At 42.4% G+C, this 24669-nt stretch overlaps 1 protein-coding gene across 1 annotated transcript in view; it reads right to left on the bottom strand.

Annotated features, from left to right (window-relative positions):
* The window catches only part of LOC309543361 (prostaglandin E2 receptor EP2 subtype-like), a 50231-nt gene extending 43366 nt beyond the window's left edge, over positions 1-6865 (bottom strand). The window contains exon 1 of the mRNA XM_082242830.1: positions 5589-6865. Coding sequence (XP_082098956.1) covers positions 5589-6377 — 789 coding nt within the window. The 5' untranslated portion in view covers positions 6378-6865. The remainder of the gene's footprint in view (positions 1-5588) is intronic.
* Between the last annotated feature and the right edge of the window lie 17804 nt (positions 6866-24669).

Here is a 24669-nt window from a genome sequence, read left to right as displayed (position 1 = left end):
GGTTTTCTCCCACACTCCATACTGATGGGTTAAATGTTTGCTGTCTTAAAATTGTCCCTAGTGTGTGTATGTATGCTGGTACAAGTCCTTAGATTGTAAGCTCCTTGAGGACAGAGACTGATGTATATGTACATTATCTAAAGTGCTGAATAAATTGTTGGTGCTGCTATAGAAATACCTATAGTGAATAAATATTTTATTTCTCACGTGGGCACCGCAAGCTATACAAAAATTTGGCCATATATTTGGAAATCCAATTCAAACAATGTATCATCAAACTTTTATAAAAGAACCAAACATGATTTAACTACTTGCCAACCAGCGGCCGTAGTTTTACTGCAGCAGGCCGGCTCTTTTACGCGAAACGACGCACCTGAACGTCGCTTCATATAACAGATAGTAGGGCGCGCGCGCAAGCACGCTGATTGCCGCGAGGGGGAGCCAATCAGCGGGTCCAGCGGATGAGATGTCTACCGGTCATCTGCAATCGCTCCCCATGGAGACAGAACGGAGGTCTGCCACTGTAAACAAGGCAGACCCATGTTCTGTCAGAGATGAACACAGGGATTCTGTATTCCTCCTATTTAGGAACACAGGTCTCTGTGTTCATCCAGTGAGTACAACCCCCACACAGTTAGAAAGCACTACCTAGGAGCACACTTAACTCTTTAATCGCCCCCCTGGTGTTAACCCCTTCCCTGCCAGTGTCATAAGTACAGTAACAGTGCGCATTTTTAGCACTGATCACTGTATTAGTGTCACTGGTCACCCCAAAAGTGTCAGTTAGGTGTCCAAACTTTCTGCTGCAATGTCGCAGTCCCACTAAAAATCGCTGATTGCCACCATTACTAGTAAAAAATAAATAAAAATTACATAAATCTATCCCCTAGTTTGTAGATGTGATAACTTTTGCGCAAACAAATCAATATACACTTATTGGGATTTTTATTTTTACCAAAAATATGGGGCAGAATACATATTAACCTAAATTGATGAAGAAATTCGATTTTTAAAATGTTTTTATTGGGAATATTTTATAGCATAAAGTAAAGAATATTGTTTTTTTTTTTTCCAGAATTGTCGCTCTTTTTTTGTTTACAGCCAAAAAAATTAAAACCGCAAAAGGTGAGCAAATAAGCTCTATTTGTGAGAAAAAAAAGGACATCAACTTTATTTCAGTACAGCATCGCACAACCGTGCAATTGTCAGTTAAAATAACGCAGTGCCGTATCGCAAAAAATGGCCCGGTCATTAGGGGGTAAAACCTTTCCGGTCCTTAAGTGGTTAAAGGCCGATCACTTTCTATCACATTGCTTCATATGCTTTTTATTTTCAGTGAATTTATTTTTGATTGCAATTTTGTATTAATTTTGTATTATTCCTTTTTCAAGCCACAAAACTTGAGTTAAATTGTATCTCTGGGGACAAACCTTTTTTTTTGGTTTTTGGAAGGGTTAGACCCTTTGTCAAGTCTTTGATGCTGTATATGTCCTCATTGGGGCGATTGACCCCTCTCTTTGTATTGGTGACCATTGTCAACAAGAGAGAAAATAATGCAAAATCACATATTTGAGGCTCCATGCACATTCGGCTAAAAAAAAACTGGAAAAAACGCTGGACGAAAAACGCTGGTAATAGCTTATTGTAGTAGCGTTTTAAAAGCATTTAGAAGTGTTAGCGTTTAAGTAGCGTTTTTGCAGTAAGTCCCGGTTCACACTACCGCGACTTATCAGGCGACTGGTCAGCCTGACAAGTCGCGGTCCATTCTGTGCTTTGGGAACCGTTCTAATAGGAGCGACTCAAGTCGCTCCGACTTAGAAAATAGTTCCTGTACTACTTCGGGGAGACATCGGAGCGACTTGCATTGACTTCCATTATGTGAAGTCCGTGCAAGTTGCGCCGAAGTCACGGTGCACGCGACTTCACAGGTCGCCCCCGAAGTCGGATCGCCATAGTGTGAACCGACACTAAAAGGGAAAAATAAAGCTATTAGTAGCGTTTCTGCTGGAGAAATGCTCCAAGAAACTCTACAAAAACATTTATTTTTCTGCTCCTAAACGCTGAAGTTGCAAAAACACTTATAACCTAAAGTAGTGCGCATGGACACATAAGATAACACTATTTAGCTTCTAGGAGCAGGAAAAAAAATGCTAATAAAAGCTTCTAGGAACTTAAAAAAAGTCTAATGTGCATGGAGCCTTAGAGTTCTCTGCAAAACCCATCTGTTCCGTGGAAAACCATCTAAGAGTGTAGTTTTCCTATACTTTTGGGAGACTTTTACTAACTTCCTGTTGTGTTTACTTGGACAGGAAGTAAAGGGAAATGTCCCTAATGGTACGCAGACAGCAACAAACAAGCTGGACTGGGCTTTAATTCTACCCTACTCTATTTAAAACTAGAAATGTTTGGACTATACCGTTTTAATTTGCTGGTGCCGGTAAGTTGCCCCCATAACCTTCAATAATATTATCAATCAACAGTATTGCCTGAAAACTGATATATACTGTATATGGCCAGAATTAGGGCCCACAATGGGTCGCTTTCACTACTGTCTATGCTTAGATAAGCTGGCATTAGAGGTGTTTGGCAGCATGTGCGTTCATGTTTGTTACCGCCTCTAATAAACAGACTGCTGGCAATCTAATCTTTCCCTTATATCAGGCTCCCTTTAATGTCTGCGCCCAGCTTTGATGCTATTTACCATTTTATCAGTTCAGCCAATTATCTATTAACCCTCTCCACACAAATCTACACTAAAAAAAAAAAAAGATTAAGTTACTCCTTTTAGATTTGATATCTATATGGTTGGTTGAATTTTAGAACAATTTCTCAATATTTAAAAGGTTTATAATAAGCAAGGAAAGGAAGTTTAAACTTGAAAAATTATCCAAGTGTCGTTATGACATACTTGCCAACCGTCCCGTTTTTGCCAGGACAGTCCCGGTAAATAGGAGCCTGTCCCAGGTAATTTACATTGTCCCGGCAATGTACTTATTTACACTTTGCACTTTATTTATATTTACATATTACATTTTTTGTATGGTCACACCTGAGCACATTTGATACTTTAGAATTGCAGGGAATTGTGATGATAATTTTAAACTTTAGGCAGAAGTAGTGCAGCTGAATGGGAGAATTATTCCAACTCTGTTACTTTGGCCTTAAGTTTAAAATTCCCTTTTCAATTTCCTGTAATTCTCTCTTTATTGAGTAGACCCTATAATCTGATAATAAGTAGGCGGATTAATTATGTGGAGTGGGCGGGGCTTCAGGGAAGTGGGTGTGGTAAGTAATTGATAGCTGTGCTGCAAAGTGTCCCTGGAAAATTTTTTCAAATGTTGGCAACTATGGTTATGATCCCTGGAGGGAAAAGAGCCTATAGAAACCCTGGTGGCTACACTTTTTCAGCTGGCTCCTAATGTGTTATATAAGGTATTTTTGCTGTAATGCTTTGATCCAAATTCATGCACAGAATGAAGGTTAAATGTATTGACCAAAAGCATCTCCCTTGTTCCTCTCTATGACCTCAACTCATAAAAGTGCTTAACATGCTTTATATATCGTGTTCGGCAAGGGTCCTTTTCCACAAGTGATCTAATCCGATCCACCTATCAGCCTATCAAACAGGCAGACCTGTTTGGAAGCTCAATCTTAATCTAAAGGCAGTGGGATACAAATGAATATGCGTCCATTTACATCCAATTACCTTCGAGTCCTTCTAGGTTTAAAAAAAAAAAAAAAGTTTGGGTCCGATTCAGTTTTTTCTTAACATAAGTGATGGATTAGATGTTCATCTGTTTACTGAGCCTGCCCATAGACCTAACCTGGGTGCATTTGTCTCCGATCGCAAGCTGGTGGAGAAGAATGTAGATGGATGTCACTTTTGTGACACAAGGGTGACATCCGTTCCATTCGCCTCAAATTCAGCAGGGAATCTGTTCATGGATCCTCTGCTGAAGGGAATGGAGGACCGCTATCTGAAAGGATCTTACCTTGTAGTGTTATAGTACTATTAGTTCTATTTTAACAGAGAGAGGTTTTAACTGTTGCTACATTGAAATAAGAAAATTCTCAAAGTTTACTGCACATTATCACTGTGTGAAATGGTATTAGATTCGGGATGGGAATAAATGTGTGTTTTATTAAGTGTCTATTAAACAAGAAAATGAGGTGTTTAGTCATAAAATATCATAAAACAATACTTTATGAGGGAAAAAAGTTGGATAAATGCCTGTTTCAGTCAGAAAACTAACAACAACAATGACCAAATTGATGTTTGTGTATGGGACATTTGTAGGAGAAAATGATTGTGAGATAAAGTAGAGGAGAGTTAAGAAAACCGTCGTAGTAAACGGAGCCTTGTGTTTCTCATTGCTGTGCAGTGCTGAAGCCTCTTGCTTTCCTCCCTATACAGGTGATCCCCGGGTTCAGAGATGTATAGTAACTAAATAGAACTACTTCACTACTGTACTTAAGTACCAAAAGGCGGTATCTGTACTTTCCTGGAGTAGAATTTTTTTCTCTACTACTTCCACTTTTACTTCACTACATTTTTTCGATGATTTCAATACTTCTACTCCGATATTTGTTTTTTGTGCTGCATAGATACTCGTTACTATTATAAAAATTACCACTGCCAGAACAGTAGATGGCCGGTTTCATGAAACTCAAAACATGTGTATTATCAGCGCATACGAAAATAAATGCTACTGTATGTATAAATAAAAGCTGCATTTGAAATAATAAAAAACAATATGATGTTCAAACTTTTGACTTCTTTCTTTAATAACTACATAACACAGTACTTGTACTTTTACTTTCAGTACTTGAGTAGCAAAATTTAAAAAAAAAACGACATGCAATACTTAAGTACAAAAAATGTTGAATACTTTAGTACTTCTACTCAAGTCGCTTTTTTAACGAGCACTTCCACTTCTACTCAAGTCACTTTTTGATCGAGCACTTGTACTTTTACTCAAGTATGGGTTTCGAGTACTTTATACAACTCTGCCCGGGTTACAAACATCCATCTTACAAAGACTCCTACTTACAAATGGAGGGAGACAACAAGAAGTTAGAGGAAATCTCCCCCTAGGAAAGGAAATTCACTCCTGTAAGAGGTATCACGGGAAAAAGGTGTCTCCACTGAAGCTTTATCACCAATCCTTGTTTCTACAACAACCCAAAATTTTCAAAATCCAGTTGTCATAGGGACAAAAAGTGAGGGGACATCTTCTTAACAAGGGTACAGACAGCAAAACAAATGTTACAAGGGTGTTGCCCCTTCCCTGTGATATCCAAAAAACGTAAAAATTATACTTTAGGCTGGAGCTACACTTGAAAAATTTACCTGCTCTGACTTACAAACAGATTCGACTTTAGAACAAACCTACAGACCCTATCTTGTTTGCAACCCGGGGACCATCTGTAATTCTTTTGCAAAATATCATTGTTGGCGAAATGGCTAACAGAGTATAACCCTAATGTACAGGTGTGTAGAGCTGTGTGAACAAGTAAAATGGAGAAAAGGAAAAACACACAACTCTAACTATAATGGATATCCCTTAGTAAATAACCTTGCAACTTACCGTAAAAGGTAGCGAACAGATAATGAAGGTAATGGTCATGATGGACAGCAGGATAAGGTGGTCAATCTCCTCAGACATGGAAATCCTGTCCCGCTTATTGGCAGTAATGGAACCAATCCTTCGGGTCTTCTGCCTCTTGTGCATCCTGACCAGACTGACAATGACCACAAGGTTACAGGTCAACACCGCGATGATGAGGATGAGAAGAAGGGTGGCATAAAGCATGGAGTAGACATTGCTGAGATTGGAATTGGTATCTCGACTCTTCATGTCAATGAAGCACCAAGTGCCGGGACAGTATTGGATAAACTCCCCAAAGTTCATTACTGGGAAGAGACAAAAGAAGATGGAGAAGCCATAGATTACCGGGAAGGTGATGACCCCGCACCGCTTCTTGATGTACTTCTCATAGAAATAGGGGTGCCCAATGGCCAGGGCTCGCTCTAAAGCCGTAGCAAATAGGATCATCATGGTGGCCAAGCTGAAAAAAGTCATGGCAAATGCAAAATATTTACAAAGTCCCATTTCCACTAATGAAAGCCTCTTCGCATAAGAGGCCATGACTACAGGGCTGATCATACAGGTGCCAAGTAAGTCTGTGACCACCAGTCCGGAGACCAGAATAAAGAATAAGGAAATATTCCCTCGGAATTCCCTGCGTCGAGTCTCCAGCAGCACCAGGGCAATCACATTTCCCACCACGCCAGCAGAGAACATCACGGCGGAGATGGCTGGGCTATCGGTAGGGCTTAGGTGGGTAAGGTTTCTGCAGTCCGATTCCTCAGTCATAGTCCAAAGAGATGCAGGACTGAAAATTCAGCCCTCAGGGTAAGACACTGCTAGATCATTTGGTCTTCCTTGATCGACACATGGCAGCAAATGCAGACTTGGAATTCAGCAGAGTGAGACTTCACTGAGCCCGGCAAAGAGGGAAGCCTGTGACATCATACAAATTCTCACTCCTCCCCAGAGCACACAGGGAGGGAGGAAAGGAAACACAAAGAGACACAATATTAGATGAACCACTTGATCTGTGTATGCGTCAATATCCTAGGACTCTACAAGACGGAAAAATTGAAAAAGTCTTAACCAAGGACACTTACACTGCTCATGGCCAGATTTCCTGGGTCAGCAAGCCTCTGTAAAGCCAAGGTGCTACTTCTCTGTATCCCTTTGTGACATATGAAAAGTACTCCAGCAGCTGCATGCGAAACAAATCCATGCTGCATCTAGTCCCTCCCAGATCCTTACCCATAGCAAGTTTCCTGCCTATAGAGTGAGCAACATCAGCCTGGTCTTTATTCAGAGCAAGCAGTGAATGGTAGCAGTTTTTTTATGACTATGTGACCTGGGAAAGTCTGTAGCTGGGGGGCAGCTAAAAGAGTCGTTTGCAGGATTTGACTTTCCAGACAAGTTACGGAACTTTGATTTGGAGAGATTTTTTTTTCAACTTCAAAATTTTTATTGGAATTTTAATTTAACAATTTCAACAATAACATTCACAGTTATCTGTTACTTCTGTCTTATTGCTTGGTACATGTAACAACAGTTAGGAAAATGAAGAACATGACAGGAGTACAAGGTAACAATTAAGGGAAAAAAATAAATAAAATAAAACACAGAGTGCCCAATCCGCCTACCCCCAATGGGAAGTATTTGTAAGCGGATTTGGTTACCGTGTACTAATGTTTATTAGGGATGGTACATTGTAACCGATTGATCTTAACTATAATAGAGATTTAGAGCCCATTCACATTAGCGCGACTTGTCAGGCGACTTGTCAGCCTGACAAGTCGCGGTATGTCGCGGACCATTGAGTAGTACAGGACCGGTTCTAATAGGAGCGACACAAGTCGCTCCGACTTAGAAAAAGGGTCCTGTACTACTTTGGGGCGACCTCGGAGCGACTTGGATAGACTTCCATTATGTGAAGTCTCTGCAAGTCGCGCCGAAGTCACGGTGCACGCGACTTCACAGGTCGCCCCCCAAAGTCGTGTCGCCTCAATGTGAATGGGCTCTTATACTTTTAGCATACAAAAATGCATCTACTAATAAATTTAAAAAGAAATGGCAAATTTGGTTAAACAACCCAAGAGCTTCTGCTTACCTAAAGAAATGTGATTTGGAGAGATTTTAATAACTTTTTTTATTCTGTTTTGCACTTTTATATATATCTGTTCTGATGTTCTGATCTACAGTTGTCCATAGAGATGAGACCATATACTGTACAAAGACTGCAATTATACAAATAATGTAAATTGACAATTTTTTTTAAAAGTATGAACACATAAGAACAAATATATATATATATATATATATATGATACAAATATATGTATTTTTGTAAAAATGTTAATATAGATATATGCATTTATACATGCTAGGAGCATAAAGACAATTTTTTTAAAATATTTGTATGTGTTTATTGCAGCTGAACTAATAAAATCTGTGAAATATTACATAGTAGTGATTAACCACTTGACCTCCGAAAGATTTACTCCCTCTTCATGACCACATTTTTTGTGATACAGCACTGCTTTTTCTTAACTGACAATTGCGCGGTCATGCAATGATGTACCCAAATTAAATTTATGTAATCTTTTTTCCCCACAAATAGAGCTTTCTTTCGGTGGTATTTGATCAACACTGCGGTTTATATTTTTTTTGCGCTGCGCTATAAACAAAAAAAAGACTGACAATTGTGAAATCTGCTATAAAACATAAATTTTTTCATAAATTTAGGCCAATCTGCATTCTGCTACATGTTTTTGGTAAAAAAAAAATCCAAATAAGGGCTCATGCCCACTGCAGCTAAAAAAAAATCTTATTTTACAGGCATTTGAGCTTTTATAGAAGCTGGAAGAAGCTTGTGCTTTTTCACATGTTTTTTTTTTTTTCACAACCTCCCCCCCCCCCCCCCCCAAGCTAATTTTTCTTCTTTTTTGTGCGTCTTTGGGTGCTTTTTCTGCTCAAAAGGTCTTCTCAAAAATGTGAGTTTGGCGAGATTTTTTTTCCCTACCGGTCAGCTCATATGCCTGTAAACTCCTGAAAAATCCATAGTGTGCATGGACACATTGGCTAACATGGAGGGAAGTTTCCAGACAGAAAAAAAAAGCCTGTAGAAGCAGCTTCTTTCAGACACAGTGTGCATGAGCCCTAAGCGTATATTGATTTCTTTTCACAAAAGGTATAGTGTCTACAAACTATGGGATATATACTGGAATTTTTATTTATTTATTATTTTTATACTAGTAATGGAGGCGATCAGCAACTTATAGTGGGACTACCATGTTGCGGTGGACATTCTGACACTAACTGACACTTTCAACACTTTGTGGGAACCAGTGACACTAATACAGTGATCAGTGCTATATATATGCACTGTCACTGTACTAATGACACTGTCTGGAAAGGGGTTAAACATCTAGGGCGATCAAGGGGTTAAGTGTGTGCCTAGCCAGTGTTTTTGTGTATTTTGTGTGGTGCTTTTACTAAGGGTAGTAATGGATTTTATTCCTTGCTTTTCAGGGAAAGAAAATCCATCACTTCCCCCCTGTTAGGACAAAGCTCTGCTTTGTTTACATAGGCAGAGCTCCACCCAGCCTCACTCCTCGACATCTATTGGCCAGCACCCACTGTTTGGCATGGTCTGTGTCTAATCACAAGACAGCCGCGGCACGTGCCCCCTACCCTTATGTGCTGGATCATGTACTAGGTACGCGCCGCTGTATAGGTACGTGCTGCTGTATAGGTATGTTATGTGGTCGGCAAGCAGTTAAATTTGCACCAAAGGGAATGCCCCTACTTTAAGGGCGTAGTATGAATAATGAACATAATTCAAAGAGTTCAATTCCCAACGGTGTTGCAGATAAACGAGAATAGCAATGGACATTGGACTCAGCTTACTTTCGAAATCAATTGATCTTTTCTAAGCTATTGGCTTGAACCTATTATTACAGGAGATCTATTGTCACAGCATACACATTCATTTTATAACATCAGCATTGTAATAGTAATACATTGATACTTGTTATTGACAATCTAATAAAAGCTTACTTGAAAAAAAAATTTTCATGATGTGAGTTCTGCCTGTCTGCTGGCCATCTTTTCCACCAAGTCTTTGACTCCTTGCATGCTTGGCAGCTTCTCTTATTTCCTTTGGTTTACTTTTGATTTCTAGGGACAAAATATCCGATGGCACCTTACTATCTGCTAGCAGTGATTCCTGTACTGACTCCGCCTCCTAAAACTCCTGTTTTAGACTCAGTGAAATGTGTGACACTGACACAGCGGTGCCTACACACAGGACATAGTGACTACATGTCACAGAATTCAAGGAAGTAAATGTGTGGGATTCTTCAAGAAATACGTTTTCAAACTTTAAAGCGTAACTCCACTTTTGTTGAGAAAAAAAACATTCCCCTCAGGGTGATCTCTGTACATTGCAAGGATTTTAACAAACTTTGTTGCAGATTCCTACCTTTTGTCATTATGAAGAAATTATTGTTTGTTCCTCTGTGTTGAGTGGGTCAAATGGGAGTGGTTACATAATTATCTATCAGCTGTGGCAGCTGCAGGGCTCTAATGAGTAAAGCTGCTGGGCCTGCATCCTTTTAGACGTGTTCCTATTGGGAGTATCTCACCAAAAATGACATTTGTGTTGCAGGGGATGCCAGAAATCGTACTTGTATCATAGGCAGACTTCTGGGAAAATTTGTGAGCCAATCACAGAAGCAGGAAATTATGTTTCTGGGGGTGTGGTCAGTATACATTCTCTGTACAGAACAGCTCCAGGTGGCCATATTGCATTGCATTTTCAGAAAATTACAACAGCTGCAGATTGAAAAGGAAAGTTAAAGTGGAGTTCCACCCTAAAATTTAACATCGGTCCATCTTCTTGCTCAGGGTCACCTGAAAAACAAATGGATAATCGCAATTTTTTTTTTTTTTACTTACCTTGTTTTAAAAGAAAATATACTTACCTTACTTCCTCTTCCTCCCCCTGCGGCCTCGGCCCGTCGTCACTTCCTGGCTTGCAATGATTCCTGGGAGCTGAACGTCATTGCTCCCAGGAATCAATGCGCCTGCACCGGCCCTGACGTCAGTTCCGGTGCAGGCGCCATCATACCTTGCTAAACAGCTTCTAGGCATGCCCAGAAGCTGTGCAGGGATGATGCTGCAGCCCCGGAAGTAATGGCGGGGCCGGTGCAGTGCATCGTGGGACCGAAGAGGACACGGAAGAGGACGCAGAAGAGGATCGCGCTGGCTTCAGCTGCCCACACCTGAGATGGCAGCGCTGGACAATACATTTTCAAGGTAATTATTTCTTCTAAAAGGTAAGTGAAACCTGGGACAGTTCAGAGGCTATGCATTGTGTAATGCACTAGCCCTGACTGTCCCGGGGGTATTTTTATGTATTTTTTTTTTGTTTTAGGTGGAACTCCGCTTTAATGCTAATTATTGCATTTAAAAAGCAGATCCTCCCAAAATGGATCTTTGTGTTGGGTGGTGGTGGGCAGGAGTTTATCTTTCAATGGCTCCTGAATTCGCTCTGCTCTGTGGACTATATAATATAGGGATCTCAGACTGGTGGCCCTCCAGTTGTCGCAGAACTACAATTCCCATGAGGCATTGCAAGGCTGACAGTTACATGCATGACTCCCATAGGCAGAGGCATGATGAGACTTGTAGTTCCGCAACAGCTGGAGGGCCGCCAGTTTGAGACCCCTGGTGTGAAGTTTGGACCTGGGTTTCACCGTGCTAAACCCTATTTACTAACCCCACCCTCTTTTATCGACCACCCCTAAATTTATGCTTTACAGTAAATTTTCCATTAGATTGAGTGAAAATTCACTTACAGAAGAATGTCCCTGGAATAACGGCACAGGGATGATGATGATGATGAAGGCGTGACTTTGTTGTGTCTTGGAACTTCTCATCTTCCAGAACAACAGGATCCATCAATGTGGAGGATCTTTGGATATCACCTCTCTATATGCAGCTCTGCCTTATGTGAGGGCAAAGGGGATGCTCATATGCAGACAAGACATGTGTGGGACAACCATGGCATTCCCACCCTTGACAGTTGTCATTGTAGTACGTATCGTCCTAAATGAGACATCCACTCTCATTCTGTTAAATTAGATTACCCATCACTATCTGTCCTGGCTACAGCAATTAGGGGATCGAAAAGTAATGTTAACATTTCTCCAGCAGGGACACAGACAGCAGTAAAACTTTGCAACCATACAAAACACACAGAGGGCGCACCGTAAAATCTGTAAAACTTTGCAGATTCTCTAAGGCTCTGTTGACATATTGGTGTCTCGGATCCCGCGATTCTGCCTGCGATCCTGAATCATTGCAAATTGTGGGACGCCCGTGTGATTCCTTGACTTGCAATGGCACCCAAAACACAGCACATTCACTGTGTACCAGAACTTATTTTGGGCGATAACCATTTGTGGGCTTTTACGGCGATTCGTCAGGCTACAATCGTGGCAAAATCGTGCCGCATTTGGGGTGCCATTACAAGCCACGTAAATCGCACGGGCGTCCCGCGATTAGCAATGATTAAGGATCGTGACCTGAGATGCCAATTTGGGAACGGAACCTTACCCTTCCACACTGCATCCAAAACCAGAAGAAAAGCTTTGGCAAGTGTTTCGTGTTCAGTTACAGCAGAGTTATTTTCATATCAAATAATGTGAAGGTGTGGGCGATCAAAGTTCAGAATTCCTGATTGGGTTTGTTCCAGCAATTATAACCTAGTGGCTAAAGCAGAAATGTAGCCAAAAAAAACGAGATAAAAATTATTAGCACATTAAACAATGAAATTAAAAAAAAAAAAAACTGTTTTGTTTCTGTAATATTCAATTGTAATCCAGAGATTTCCCCTGCAATATGTTTTCTCTGCCACTAGATGTCCTCAATCTGACATCCTGCATCATTTAACCCACTTGAGCCCAGGTTATCCTCACCCCACTATTTAGAAACAGGAGGGGAAGATGTGCTGGTATCTCTTATAACTGTAAACATTTATATGTCAACTTTGATAGAATCTGAACTCCCACAAAATGATAATCATACGTTAATTTCCCTTTGAGGGAAATTCTTATGTATGTGATTGTAATTCATCTCTGTCACAATGCTTTCTCCTTCTATCGGTATCTTTGTTGGCTATACTGATGGCAGCTTGTGCTGCTTCTTCCTCTCACATTAGAGCTCTGCTGTACAAGGACTAAAATAGGCTGATACCAGGTCACATGCAGGTGCTTACACTGCTTGCTTTAAAAAAAAAAAAAAAGAATGATGTATGAATGATTACATTATGAATTATTAAATTATGAATGAATTATGCATTAATGTGTGCCTTTCGTATCTGTACAAAGATAAGCTATAATACAGAAGCTGTGTTAATGATGTTACCGGTTATTAGTCTATACTGACTAGAATAAGGATTGCAATCTCATTCATTTTACAGAAGCTCAAAAACTGGTAAGTGGGTGTCAGAGCTGCAAGAGGGCTTTCCCTTATCGTAACAAATCACACATTTCATAAAACATCTGAGTCACATTCACTGTGTGGGCGAGACTCCTTCCTGCAATCATTGTCATACTCTGACTGTTGGGGTTCGTACTAAGCCTCACCTTTTCCCTACAGCTCACTTTAAGGCTGAATTCCAGACAACACACTAAATATACAGATGAAATCTATATAAGAGAAAGGTTTTAGCTGCCAATAGGGTTTGTTAGGCTGAGTTCACTCACTAAATGGCATGAAAAGCAGGCGTTGGAGGGACGGTAAAAATGTCCCTCCAACGCCTATGCAAATGATTCAATGGACAGCACATAGTGCTGTTGTTATGTAACGGTATCAGCCAAATGATCAGACCAGTGGTGATGTGCAATTTCTACTTTACTTAACAATGTAGAACGTAGATTACACTGGAGATCATGTGGACAGGGGTTTGCAGTACAAAACAGCAATATGAGGAAGGGAGAAACAGGCATAAAACATATGAAAACAATTCTATTGCAGTTCTACTAATGGCCACTAGATGGCAGCAGAGTGATCTGAGTTCAGTTTACTGATAGGATAAAGAGCTGAAGATTCTCACATGTTCCAAGAGATTAATCGTTCATTCAGCAGACTGTGAGCTGAGGGGATTTCCTGCTGGCACAAACTTCATACTGGTACTGCTGATGCTGACTTCGGTCAGGAGGCTCTGGGGGCCATAGATAGGACCAACCTACTGCTTGGACAGCTTCTCCACATGGACTGTAACAGAGTCCTCTCCAGTGACTGGGGCTTGGATAGATGATGCATGCTCTTGTGCTCACTGCTGGTGGCCCACACACCAGACTGATCAGATGAGGACCCAGCACCTGGGGACAGCTCACTTGCCCAGACACTGCTGTCCCATCAGGCAGGATCTCTCTGAGCACAGGAAGCTGGGCAGAGCTGGCATTTATACTCCCTGGGCGTGTCCTGGAACTCAGGGGATGCTGGGAGCCCAGAGGATTGTGGGGAATTGAGTTAAAGGGACTTGCACCTGCATCTGGATAAAGGGGCACACCACTACACTGTTAACATTATAAAAACATAAAGAGTTAGTGTTGTGTCACTTCACTTCAAAATTAAAGCCTCATGTCGAGTCAGGAGGCGTTTGAAGTAGTGATCGACCAATATCGTTTTTTTATTACCGATACCGTTATTTTGGTCATCGCATATCAGTACTCTTGTGGAGGGATCTGGGGGTCTAAAGACATCAAACCCCTCCTCTGTACTTAAAGCATTCAAAACACCAAGCTTGGCTGTTTTGAATGCTGTAATTTTTTTTAATTTGGCGCCGAGTACCTGGAAGTGATGTCATAACGGGTTTTTTCACAGAGACCCGATCAGAGCCGATCCTCTTCGGCGACCGTGCAGGATGGTTGCCCGGGTCTCCTGGTGGGACGGGAGACCCGAGCGAGCCGCGTAATACGGCGGGAGGGGAGGAAACGTCCCCTCCCACTCCTTGTAACGACAGCCGAGTGGCTTCTCCGCCGCATCGGTTGTCATTACAAGACAGCCGACCATCGGCTATGGACCCCGGTACCGGGGTGATGCCTCTAGCTGCAGATATCACTCCGGCACAAGCACTTTTCTGAAATATCTCCAATATCTGTAACCTTGGTGCCCGATTCCGATATATCGGGGAAAGTGCAGATCGGCCCTCGATATATTGGCTTTGCCAATAATCGGTTGATCTCTAGTTTGAAGCCCTTCAATGCCTCCCATTGAAGTCTATGGTAATGTAGCACTGCCCCCTTGGGGGCTGCTGGATTTTTCATCTTTCAGGTCCCCCTGGGTTACCGATAACAACTGCATGCAGAATGTTAACTTTTCTTAACTTTACTTTCCGGCTCAGTCAATGATCAGTCTAGGGGTTGTTGGTTTTGTTGTTTTATTTTATATGGGGATGGGAGAAGGGATGAGTGGGATACTCCAAACTTGAACTATTCACAATCCTGAGGACTTCTATATGAGAATGCGGCAAGGCCGCAGCTTCATCCTGCCACTAGATGAATCTGAGGTAATGTTCTTTAAGCACTTATCTTTGGGGCATTCGCCTAGTACCCCCTTTCTATCCACCAGCTGACACCTGTCCTCTGACTACTCTACTCCGGAGTGGCCCCCTTCCTGGTCAGGCCCTTAGACACGATCCTCTGTACTCACGATACTGCTTTTCAGATTCTCCAGTGTCTCAACTCTTCCTAGTCAGCTCTTCTGGACCTCTGGGTTCAGCTCCTCACTTCTGGCTCACCAGGATAACTGCCTGTGACCATTCACAAACTCCTGCAAAAGAGGAGGCAGCCGCCACCCTCCTTTTGAGACTCTGCACACCAGCCAAAGACCCCGAGCACATGTGCTCCTGGCTTTTATACCACATCCCACAGTGCACCAAGACAACCAGTCTGTGACAATCACTGGGGCTGTATCAAAGCCTGTGTACTCATTGGCTAGGTTTCCTCCACTGTCCAATGTGCCTCCCCATTGGAAAAGTGGGGACACTCCCTCAGACCACATGAATCACACACTGAGAACATTGAGCAGACCTAACTCACAGATCCTGCTCCCTGTTAAGCAGAGAGAAATATAGAATTCACCTGCTGCTCCTCTGATAGGCAGACAGAGCCAAAAACTGTACTCTCTCACTAGCACCTACCTAGGAGGGTGCTACAGTAACACTCAGCAAATGCTCTGACAGGCATTTGCAGCATGGTTGCAGTGCGGTTGTGGGGCGTTAAAATGAGTTTATTTCCATCACTTTCCATTATGGAGCAGTTTTAACACCCCTTAACGCTCATCAAATGCTTTAAAACCACGCATAAGACATTTAGTCCCTGTTCACACATATTCGATGCGGGAATCCTGCGAATCCACTGTGTGTTTCCACATCGCACGTGACATGTAGGCAGTTCACACTGCCATATGCAAATTGCTGGGGGTGTCAATACAAAGTTAACGACACCTCCAGATCAGTTCCTATATTGCTGTGCGAACTATCAGTTTGGAAACGAATCGGATCGCATAGATGTGAACACCCATGCGATCTGATTCTGGTGCGAGTTTGGTCTGAATGCGATACAAATTCAGCCATACAATCTGTATGGCTGAATTCGCATTGCACAGACATCGCATGTGATTTGCAGAGCAGTGCGCTCCGAATCACATGCGATGTCTGTCATCGCATATGTGTGAACCGGCTCTTGCGAGTGTTTTTAACGCTTGTAAAACGCCCCATACTAAAGCTCATTGATGCCAGTCTAACACCAATACTAATGCCATACTAATGCTAAAGGAGCGTTTGTATTGCATAGAAATATATTCAAGTGTGAAGAAGCCCTAGTTCTGTCTATGCCAGGGTGTCCATTGGTTGTTAGGATGCCAGTGTCTAGAAAGTCGTAATGGTACATAATAAAAACCCATGACTCTGTGTAACTAAAAAGGCAAGCTTTATCCACCTGCTGCCTTGCATACAATTTTTGATCAATTTTTAGTCATTTTGCCAAGGAACCCCTGAACAATGCCTGGGCACCCTGGTTGAGAAAGGCTTTCTTAGACAATTACTGAAGGTTAGCACACTGGTAAAGCCCATCATGAGCTCTCAGGCTGCTGAAGGGCATCCTAAGGCCCCTTCAACATGGGGGATCCGATCCACCTGTCAGTTTTTCGGGGGGACCGGATCGGATGCTCCATGCATCCCTATGGGGCAGCGGATGTCAGCGGAGACATCTCTGCTGACACCCGCTTCTATCCGATTCCGATCCTGTCCATGAAATCCGGATGGATAGAAACCCTATTTTCCATCCGTCTGGCGGATGGGATCGGATAGGATCGGATGAGAACGGACAGGCGGTCCGTTCTCATCCAATCTCCCCATAGAGGACAGCGGGGATCTGACAGCTCCGTCTCCGCGCACAGAGCAGAGACAGAGCTGTCATCCACCTGCTCAGCGGGGATCGGCGGATCGATCCCCCGCTGAGCAGAGAATGGACCTCATCGGGCGGTGCACCGCGTGAAAGGACCCTAAGTCAGTTCCTTGCATATGTATCTACTTACATGCCCAATGCAAGACTGATTTCAGCTGTAATCAATGTAATTATACTAGGATAAAGTAGAGTTCCAGGCATTTTATAAACCTACCTGCCTGGGGGTCACTTCCTGTATTCTCATCATTGAAATTTGTATTTTTTTGAACCAGTACAAATACCTTTTTTTTGGGGGGGTTTTAATCCCCCACTTCTGCAGTACCTCGCCGTAACTGTACGTCATGTCCACCCACTTATTGGCTCCTGGTATAAGAGTGTAATTCCAGGAGTCAAGGCACCTCGGCCACTGCCGCCATTTGTAGCATTGCGCCGCGCTTTGTTTAAGCGCATGCGCGAGTTTGGGAGGTGCATGCTGGGTAGCCAGCAGCGCCGTATCCTGGAATAAGGTACCAGTGGGCTTCAGCTGCCCACACTGAAAATGGGAGCGTGCTGGAAGAAGACCGCTAAGTAAATTTTTTTTAAATACATAACATTTACAAAAGCTACGTTAAATAATAATGCCAATTGATATTGGACTATATGCAAACAACACAGGGCTGTTTTAAAAAGAAAAATAAGAACACTCGGACTCTGCTTTAACTTAAAATGGATACAGTATAACAGAAAGGTGTTCCATATGCGTGGCTAGAGTTTTGTCTTGGTGAAGATAGGCATCAAAAAGTAAGCATGAAAAAAGAGAATTTACTGCCATCCAACAACTGAACGTATAACATGAAATGACAATACACACCAAAGCAAATAAAGTCAGTTCAGGAATGCCGTGAAGCCAAGGTGTGACATATTTTAAGTACTGCATGTCCTTTACTATAAACACAATCATGTTTCTGACTTTTACCTCCATTTTAAAGCTTTGAGCTTTTCCCAAAGAAACTGTCAAATTTGTATTTCCGCATACTAAAGGGTGTTTCACGGTCAACTTACACACAATAAAAGCACACATGCAACCATTTTGTGGTTTCGTGCTACACTGACATAGTCAAGTAACATTGTGCAAAACATCACTCTGACATGAGACTTTCCTAGGTTTGTTGCCAGTTATATTTATCAAACATGTTAAGGATTTTGGCAAAATTGTGTATTCATCAATGCAGGCTCAGTGCAAGGGCACATAGAAAACAATTGTTCGCCACATTTTAATGTCCACTAAACAAACCATTGTGAAGGCATGGAAACACCTCTCTTCTCTTTTGAGGAGGTGAAGCAACGGGTGCATGGTAAGTTGACAAATGCTAAGCTTACGGCGATACTCGCAGGCACTAGAGGACCAATTTCTAAAAACTTGGTGGCCTTGGTTGGACCAGTTTCCAGCGATGAGCCTGTGTTCCCGCTTCCTGGACCTATAAGAAATTAGGTCGAGCCTACTGGAGATGGTCTTGGATTCCCTGGGCCGGGGCTTACCTTCTCGTTACTTTCTTCTCTTTCAGCTTCTTTTTACTTACCCTCTTGTTCTTTCTGTTTTCTTTTCTTTCATTTTCTTTCCTTTTATTTTCAGTTATTTCCTACCAGATGCCAGTTCGTTGAGTCTGTTAACTGCTCTCTTGGTATACTTTTGAGGTCAAATTTTTCCTTTCCCTTTTGATGTTATAGCCTATTTTGACCTTTTAGTGGGGTAAGGCCCTTTTGTACATGAGAAGGCCAGACATTGGTCAATTTCAGGTACTGCATGGTATTTTACAGGATGATTTCTGAAATACTGTTTGCTTAGCGCAGTCTTTAGGCTTTAACTATTGAGTGGCGCATGATTCGCTATTACTCTATTAGATTATAACAATTTTGAGGTATCCTTATCTGGTTATTTTTTGTCTCTTTTTGTTGTTAATGCATATACCATGTGAGAGGCATATTAGTATGTGGTGTACATGTTTTCATGCACACAGAGAGTTTGAAAAAAAGAGCTGCAAAGTTAGTACCGACGCCAGGAAAAAAAGTAAAAAATGCTCTTTTAGCAGCGTTTAGCATTGGCGTCAAATGTGCGTTTAGCAATGATAGGGCTTAGCAGTGTTTTTAAATAACACATCCCTCTTCTGTTTTCCACTCCAAAATTTCCTACAATGCCAAAATTAAATATGTAAATAGCATTTGTCGGTGCCATTTTGGTTGAAGAGAGAGAGGAGAGAGCATTTGAGAGTAGCTGTGGGTATTTTGGAGTTTCTTGTAGTTTTTTGGAGTTTTTGATTATGGATCCCGTCATCCAGCAAATTAATGAGGCAGTCCTGTTGATTGTCTTATGGAGGCTGCAGAGGAGAAGACAAGTGGAGGAAGAGAGAAGCAGCAATCCCTGCCGGTCCTGGACGCATCCTATAGTATCACAGCGTCTCTCTTTGGGGAATTTTAACATCTTTTGTTCCCAACTTCGCAAGCATCCAGCCAAATTCCATATCTTCATGTGGATGTCTGTGCCTGTCTTTGATGACATACTGCAGAGGCGCAGGCCAAGGCCAAGGTCGAGAAGGATGGACACTTTGATGGCAAGCAGTGTGTCACTGCTTGTGAAACTCAGGTAAGTGACATTTTTTTTTTATCAGAAAAATGTACATATATATATATATATATATATATATATATATATATATATATATATATGGCTAGAATAGGGGCTAGGGTTAGGAGTTATGAATAGGACATAGGGTTGGGGTTAGGGTTGCGGTTAGGGTTAGGACTTATCAGCGCAATAATTAGTGTAAAAAGTAATAGTGACACAATAACAGTGTCTGTCTGCTAACACTAATTGTGTTTCGAGAGTAGTATGGTGAGTCCTGCGCTTTCTAGGGAGAACGATTTACAAGGGTTGGTGTAGATCCCTGAAGCTGCTAGTACCAAAACTGATAACCATACAGTGTCAAACTCATAAACAGGTGGGGGGTACTGCGCTTCTGGGTAGATAAATATATGAACTGTGCTAAGTAATACTACCTATTACAATGAAAGGAGGGAACTATAGCATGTATGGGTGATTAAATAAATAAATAAGGTGCTATGTATAAAAACTGCAAAGTGCATCCGTACTTGAATAAATAATTACACAGTACTGCAATATTGACACGGCACTCAAAAAGTAATAAATAAATAAAGGAATAAAACACCACTTATAGTGCTAATAATGTAATAGTGACAGATAAAGTGCTCAAGTGCATATAAATAAATATATTAGGAAAAATAAAGTGTCCTCTGTGCTCCACAAAAATACAACAGTCTGGGTGAAAATATAGTCCAAATGATTAGGGTAAGTGTTCAAGTGGGGGAAATTATCCACAGGTGCTGCTCCTTCACCTAACACCGTGCTTGGGGTGATGGGGTGCTTCTCCTTAGCCCCTCTAAGTGTTCTAGCAGCTCACCTCAAGGTCTAAAGGTAAAGGCCTTATAGTTAATCCAGGGGACTCCTCTCCAATCCTGTACCGTGCTCCACTAGGGCCAGATATCTGGGCTGCTGCGGGTGGGTTGGCTCCCTACTCCCTCTCCAGGCTCCCAGCGGTCTCAGTGGATCTCAAAACAAAGGCTCGAAATAGTGCAAGTATGTCATGGAAAAACAGGGTGCTTTATTTAAATAAGGTTAAAAACACTCACATTTGTTGAATAAAATAAGCGCATATAGTAGCATCGGAGTGGGATCGCAGTCCTCACTTCCGCAATATGCGTCACTTCCGGTCCGAGCGTCCCTACGCATTACGCCACTTCCGCATCACGTGGCTTCTTCACCCCTGAAAAGGGGGTGTAAAGGGAGGTCTGGGGCCATTGAAGGATCCTGAAAAACATTGTATGGATTGCTTGGTGGCCCACCACTTAATATTGCATGTGAATATTGCATAGCATTCGCATACATGCAATCCATGCATTGCTTTTCCTGGTCTCCCTCAAAGTCCTCCAGGATATGGTATAAGGTGCGGCAGAAGCAGTCGCGTGGGTTGCCTGGGTCCAAGAGGGCATCCACACTGCACCTCTCCTGCTGCACTTCTGCAGCAGTGCGAGTATCCTGTCCTCGAGTTCCAATACTGCAACCCCCTCCCCATAATGACTGCAGCCACGGGCACGTACAGTGCCACATCCTTGGCTGCTTGATGCCACATCTTATAGACATGCAGACAGACAAAGAGATAGATATAACGAACAGACAGTTACCTGATATGTGAAATCATCCGTTGTCACAATTGCCAGGCTTGCTTGAGGGGGGGATGCAAGGCCAGTGCTGTTTGTCGCACTGGTTGGTAGATCTTCTAATAGCGGCTCTTCCACTGCCTCCTTCAAATTCTCCTTTTCATCCACAATGTTGAATGTTGTTCTGAAGAGAATAAAATATAAGATTAAGCTATAAAAAAAATAGTTAAGCAATATCCCTGCCTCAAAGCTTATTAATAAAAATTTAAAAAGGCTTCAGAAAAACAGGGAATAAACATATTTTTAGCAGATAAACGATGGCTGCCGAGGTTTTTCAAACAGAACTACCATCAGTGGTGGAGGCCCATGCAGAGCTATGGGATGTTTCTAATGTCCTGTATAATGAAAAGTTACCCAAAGCGCAGTTATGGATGAACATCAGTTCAGCGTTGACTCCCTACCGAGAGCTCAATGCACAAAGGGAAGTATATATGATATTTGTTTACTGTGAGCCCTTAGCAGCCATCTTCCCTGTACTCTTCTTCTCCTCACATATCCACAAAGCTGAGCAAAGCTCTCTTGGATAACGTACAGACAGGAATTTCCTGGGTTTTCTGACATGACTGAGGTTTTGCAGATATTTTGGCTGCTTTACCTTTAAAACCCAGCCTGCGCCTTGCAAACCCATAAACAAAGGACAACAGTAATTCTTTTGGATTTGAAAGGCTATAGCAGCCATTTCATTAAACGAAAAATACAACTTTATTATGAAAATACATAATATTCTTCTCTTAACTTATCTGAACAGTAATACCCCAAACTCAGTACAGTAACTAACCTCGTCAACGTCTAGGGTCTTGGAAGGCAACTTGTATTAACCAACTGGCTGTATCTACCATCAAAATAGACTTCCAGGCCCTCAGCCCCAACGACACTCTCGATACAGCCAAATGACTAATAACCATTACTTCAGTTTTTTTACCAGGGTAGGTACACCCATACCTAAGATGGGCTCCACCCCTCCTTCTCCAAACTTTTTAAACCATCAAAGCCTTCCAAGACCCTGGTGATTTCTCCCTGATCACACTAGCCAAAATACTGAACGCCTGCAACCAATTAGCAAACGTCCGCTACTAATAGCGCCGCTTCTCCTCCTCTTCCTTCTTCGTCTCATCTGGTTTAACTCTATCCAAATCTCTAATGGCAATAACGAGAAAAGCTCAATATACTTGACATATTTTCTTTCTGACTTCCGGTCTTCGGTGCGCCCCCAGAGGGCCCTCAAAGCAGACATAAACCTCACACTTCGCCGCATCGGACAGGCGCACCACCGCCTTATCCGTTTCTGCTTGTTTTTGCTCGACCCCTGGTTGCAGCCGTACTTACCCCTTCACAGGCAGACAGATTCACCTAAAATTGGGAGCACCCTGAAGACTGAAGAAGGAACTGGAGGTGTACTGGGCACCGTGGAATGGATGACCTGTCCCGGTCGCTCTGCCGACAATGCATTCACTGGTGACCCCACAGCTCACACCTTGACAACACTTCTTTAAAACCTGTTTTTTTTTTGTAGCTTGAAAACGTCTATGCCACTCACAGCTCCTAAAAGCCTGTGTGTACATGAGGCCATAGAATAACATAGAGAGGCATTTTTAAGCTGCAAAAAGAAAAAAGGCCTGACGCTCCTAAAAGCAGCTGTAAAAACACCCTGTGTGCATGGGGACCAGAACTACTCTGTGACTATTCACTGTTTTGTGAGTTTGCAAAATATTGTGAAATAAAACAATTGTTCTCTATGACCTTGTGTACACAGGCCCACTAAAAGCTTAACAAGGCAGCCGGAGCAGCAAATTTAACTCCACTCATTGAGTTTGACTGGTGGCACCACCTGGCAAACTCATCCATCAAGACAACGGGGCTGGGCCACAACTGTGAGCCAGATGCTTGGGTTACGTTTGTGGCACGTTAGTTCTATGCAAAATAACTGTTCGTTTAAAGAAAAAAAAAAGGCATTCGGGTGGTCAGGGCTGGCCCTACCATTGGTCCCGCTGGGTCCATTGGTCCCAAGTGGAACTTTGAGAGGGGCAGCAAATTGACGCCCAAGATGTTTTTTCCAGCAGTTTTGTGTTATCAGTTTGTGGGGTGTTACAGACGGAATTTCCCCATCTCATACTGCTGCCCGTAGTGCAAACTGATGAGTATGAGAAGGCGGAGCGTCTCCTCCAGGGAACGTCCCTCACATGATTGTGGTGTGCGCTCCATCTCACATAGGGCAGGCTGGGGCAGTGACTGCAGCAGACACAGGTGACAGGAGGACTGAGGACAGACAGTGGGTGTTTGGTGGACCGGTCTGGTGGTAAGTTGTGGAAGAAGAAAACAGTATACAGTATATAAGATTTTCTAAATTTTATATTTGTAGCAATATTTCCAGGCATTGGGCCTGATGTGGGTATGCCATGGTTACCGTTAACACCAACAGCGCATTTAAGCTTGTTGCCCAAGTGTGAGATCTGAGACAATGAACATAGTTACATAGTTACATATAGTTACATAGTTAGTGAGGTTGAAAAAAGACATCAGTCCATCCAGTTCAACCTTTGATGTGTGTGTGTGTTTGCTTTTAACCGTACATTGTATACCCCTGTATGTTGTGGTCTTTAAGGTGTCCATCTAATAGTTTTTTGAAACTATCAATGCTCCCTGCTGATACGACTGCTTGTGGAAGAGAATTCCACATCCTTACCGCTCTTACAGTGAAGAACCCCTTACGCACTTTAAGGTTAAACCGCCTTTCCTCAAGTTTTAGTGAGTGGCCACGTGTCTTATTGTATCTCCTTACTCTGAATAGTTTGTTCCTTATGCTCGGGTCGCCAGAACAGTTTTTTTACATTGATATCATATCCCCCCTCAATCGTCTCTTCTCCAGAGAGAATAGGTTCAGTGCTTGTAGTCTTTCCTCATAGCTGATGTCCTCCATTCCCCTAATTATTTTTGTTGCCCTTCTCTGGACTTTCTCCAGTTCCAGCACATCCTTCCTGAGGAACGGTGCCCAGAACTGGACAGCATACTCCAGATGTGGCCGGACCAGAGTCTTGTAGAGTGGGAGAATAATCTCTTTATTTCTGGAGTGAATCCCCTTTTTTATACAACCCAGTATTCTGTTGGCTTTGCTTGCGGCGGTTTGGCATTGCATGCCACTGCCAAGCCTGTTGTCTACCAGTACCCCCAAGTCCTTTTCCATCCTAGACTCACCCAGAGGTTCCCCCCCCCCTCGTGAGTAGCTTGCTTTCTGGTTTCTGGCCCCCAAGTGCATTACTTTACATTTTTCAACATTAAATCTCATCTGCCATGTAGTTGCCCACCCCGTTATTTTGTTCAGGTCCGCTTGCAAGG

Source organism: Pelophylax lessonae (genome assembly GCF_965119305.1).
Source record: "Pelophylax lessonae genome assembly, chromosome: 13".
Taxonomy (NCBI): Eukaryota; Metazoa; Chordata; class Amphibia; order Anura; family Ranidae; genus Pelophylax; species Pelophylax lessonae.
Note: the sequence above shows the minus strand (reverse complement) of the source record. Positions and strands in the feature narration are given on the sequence as shown.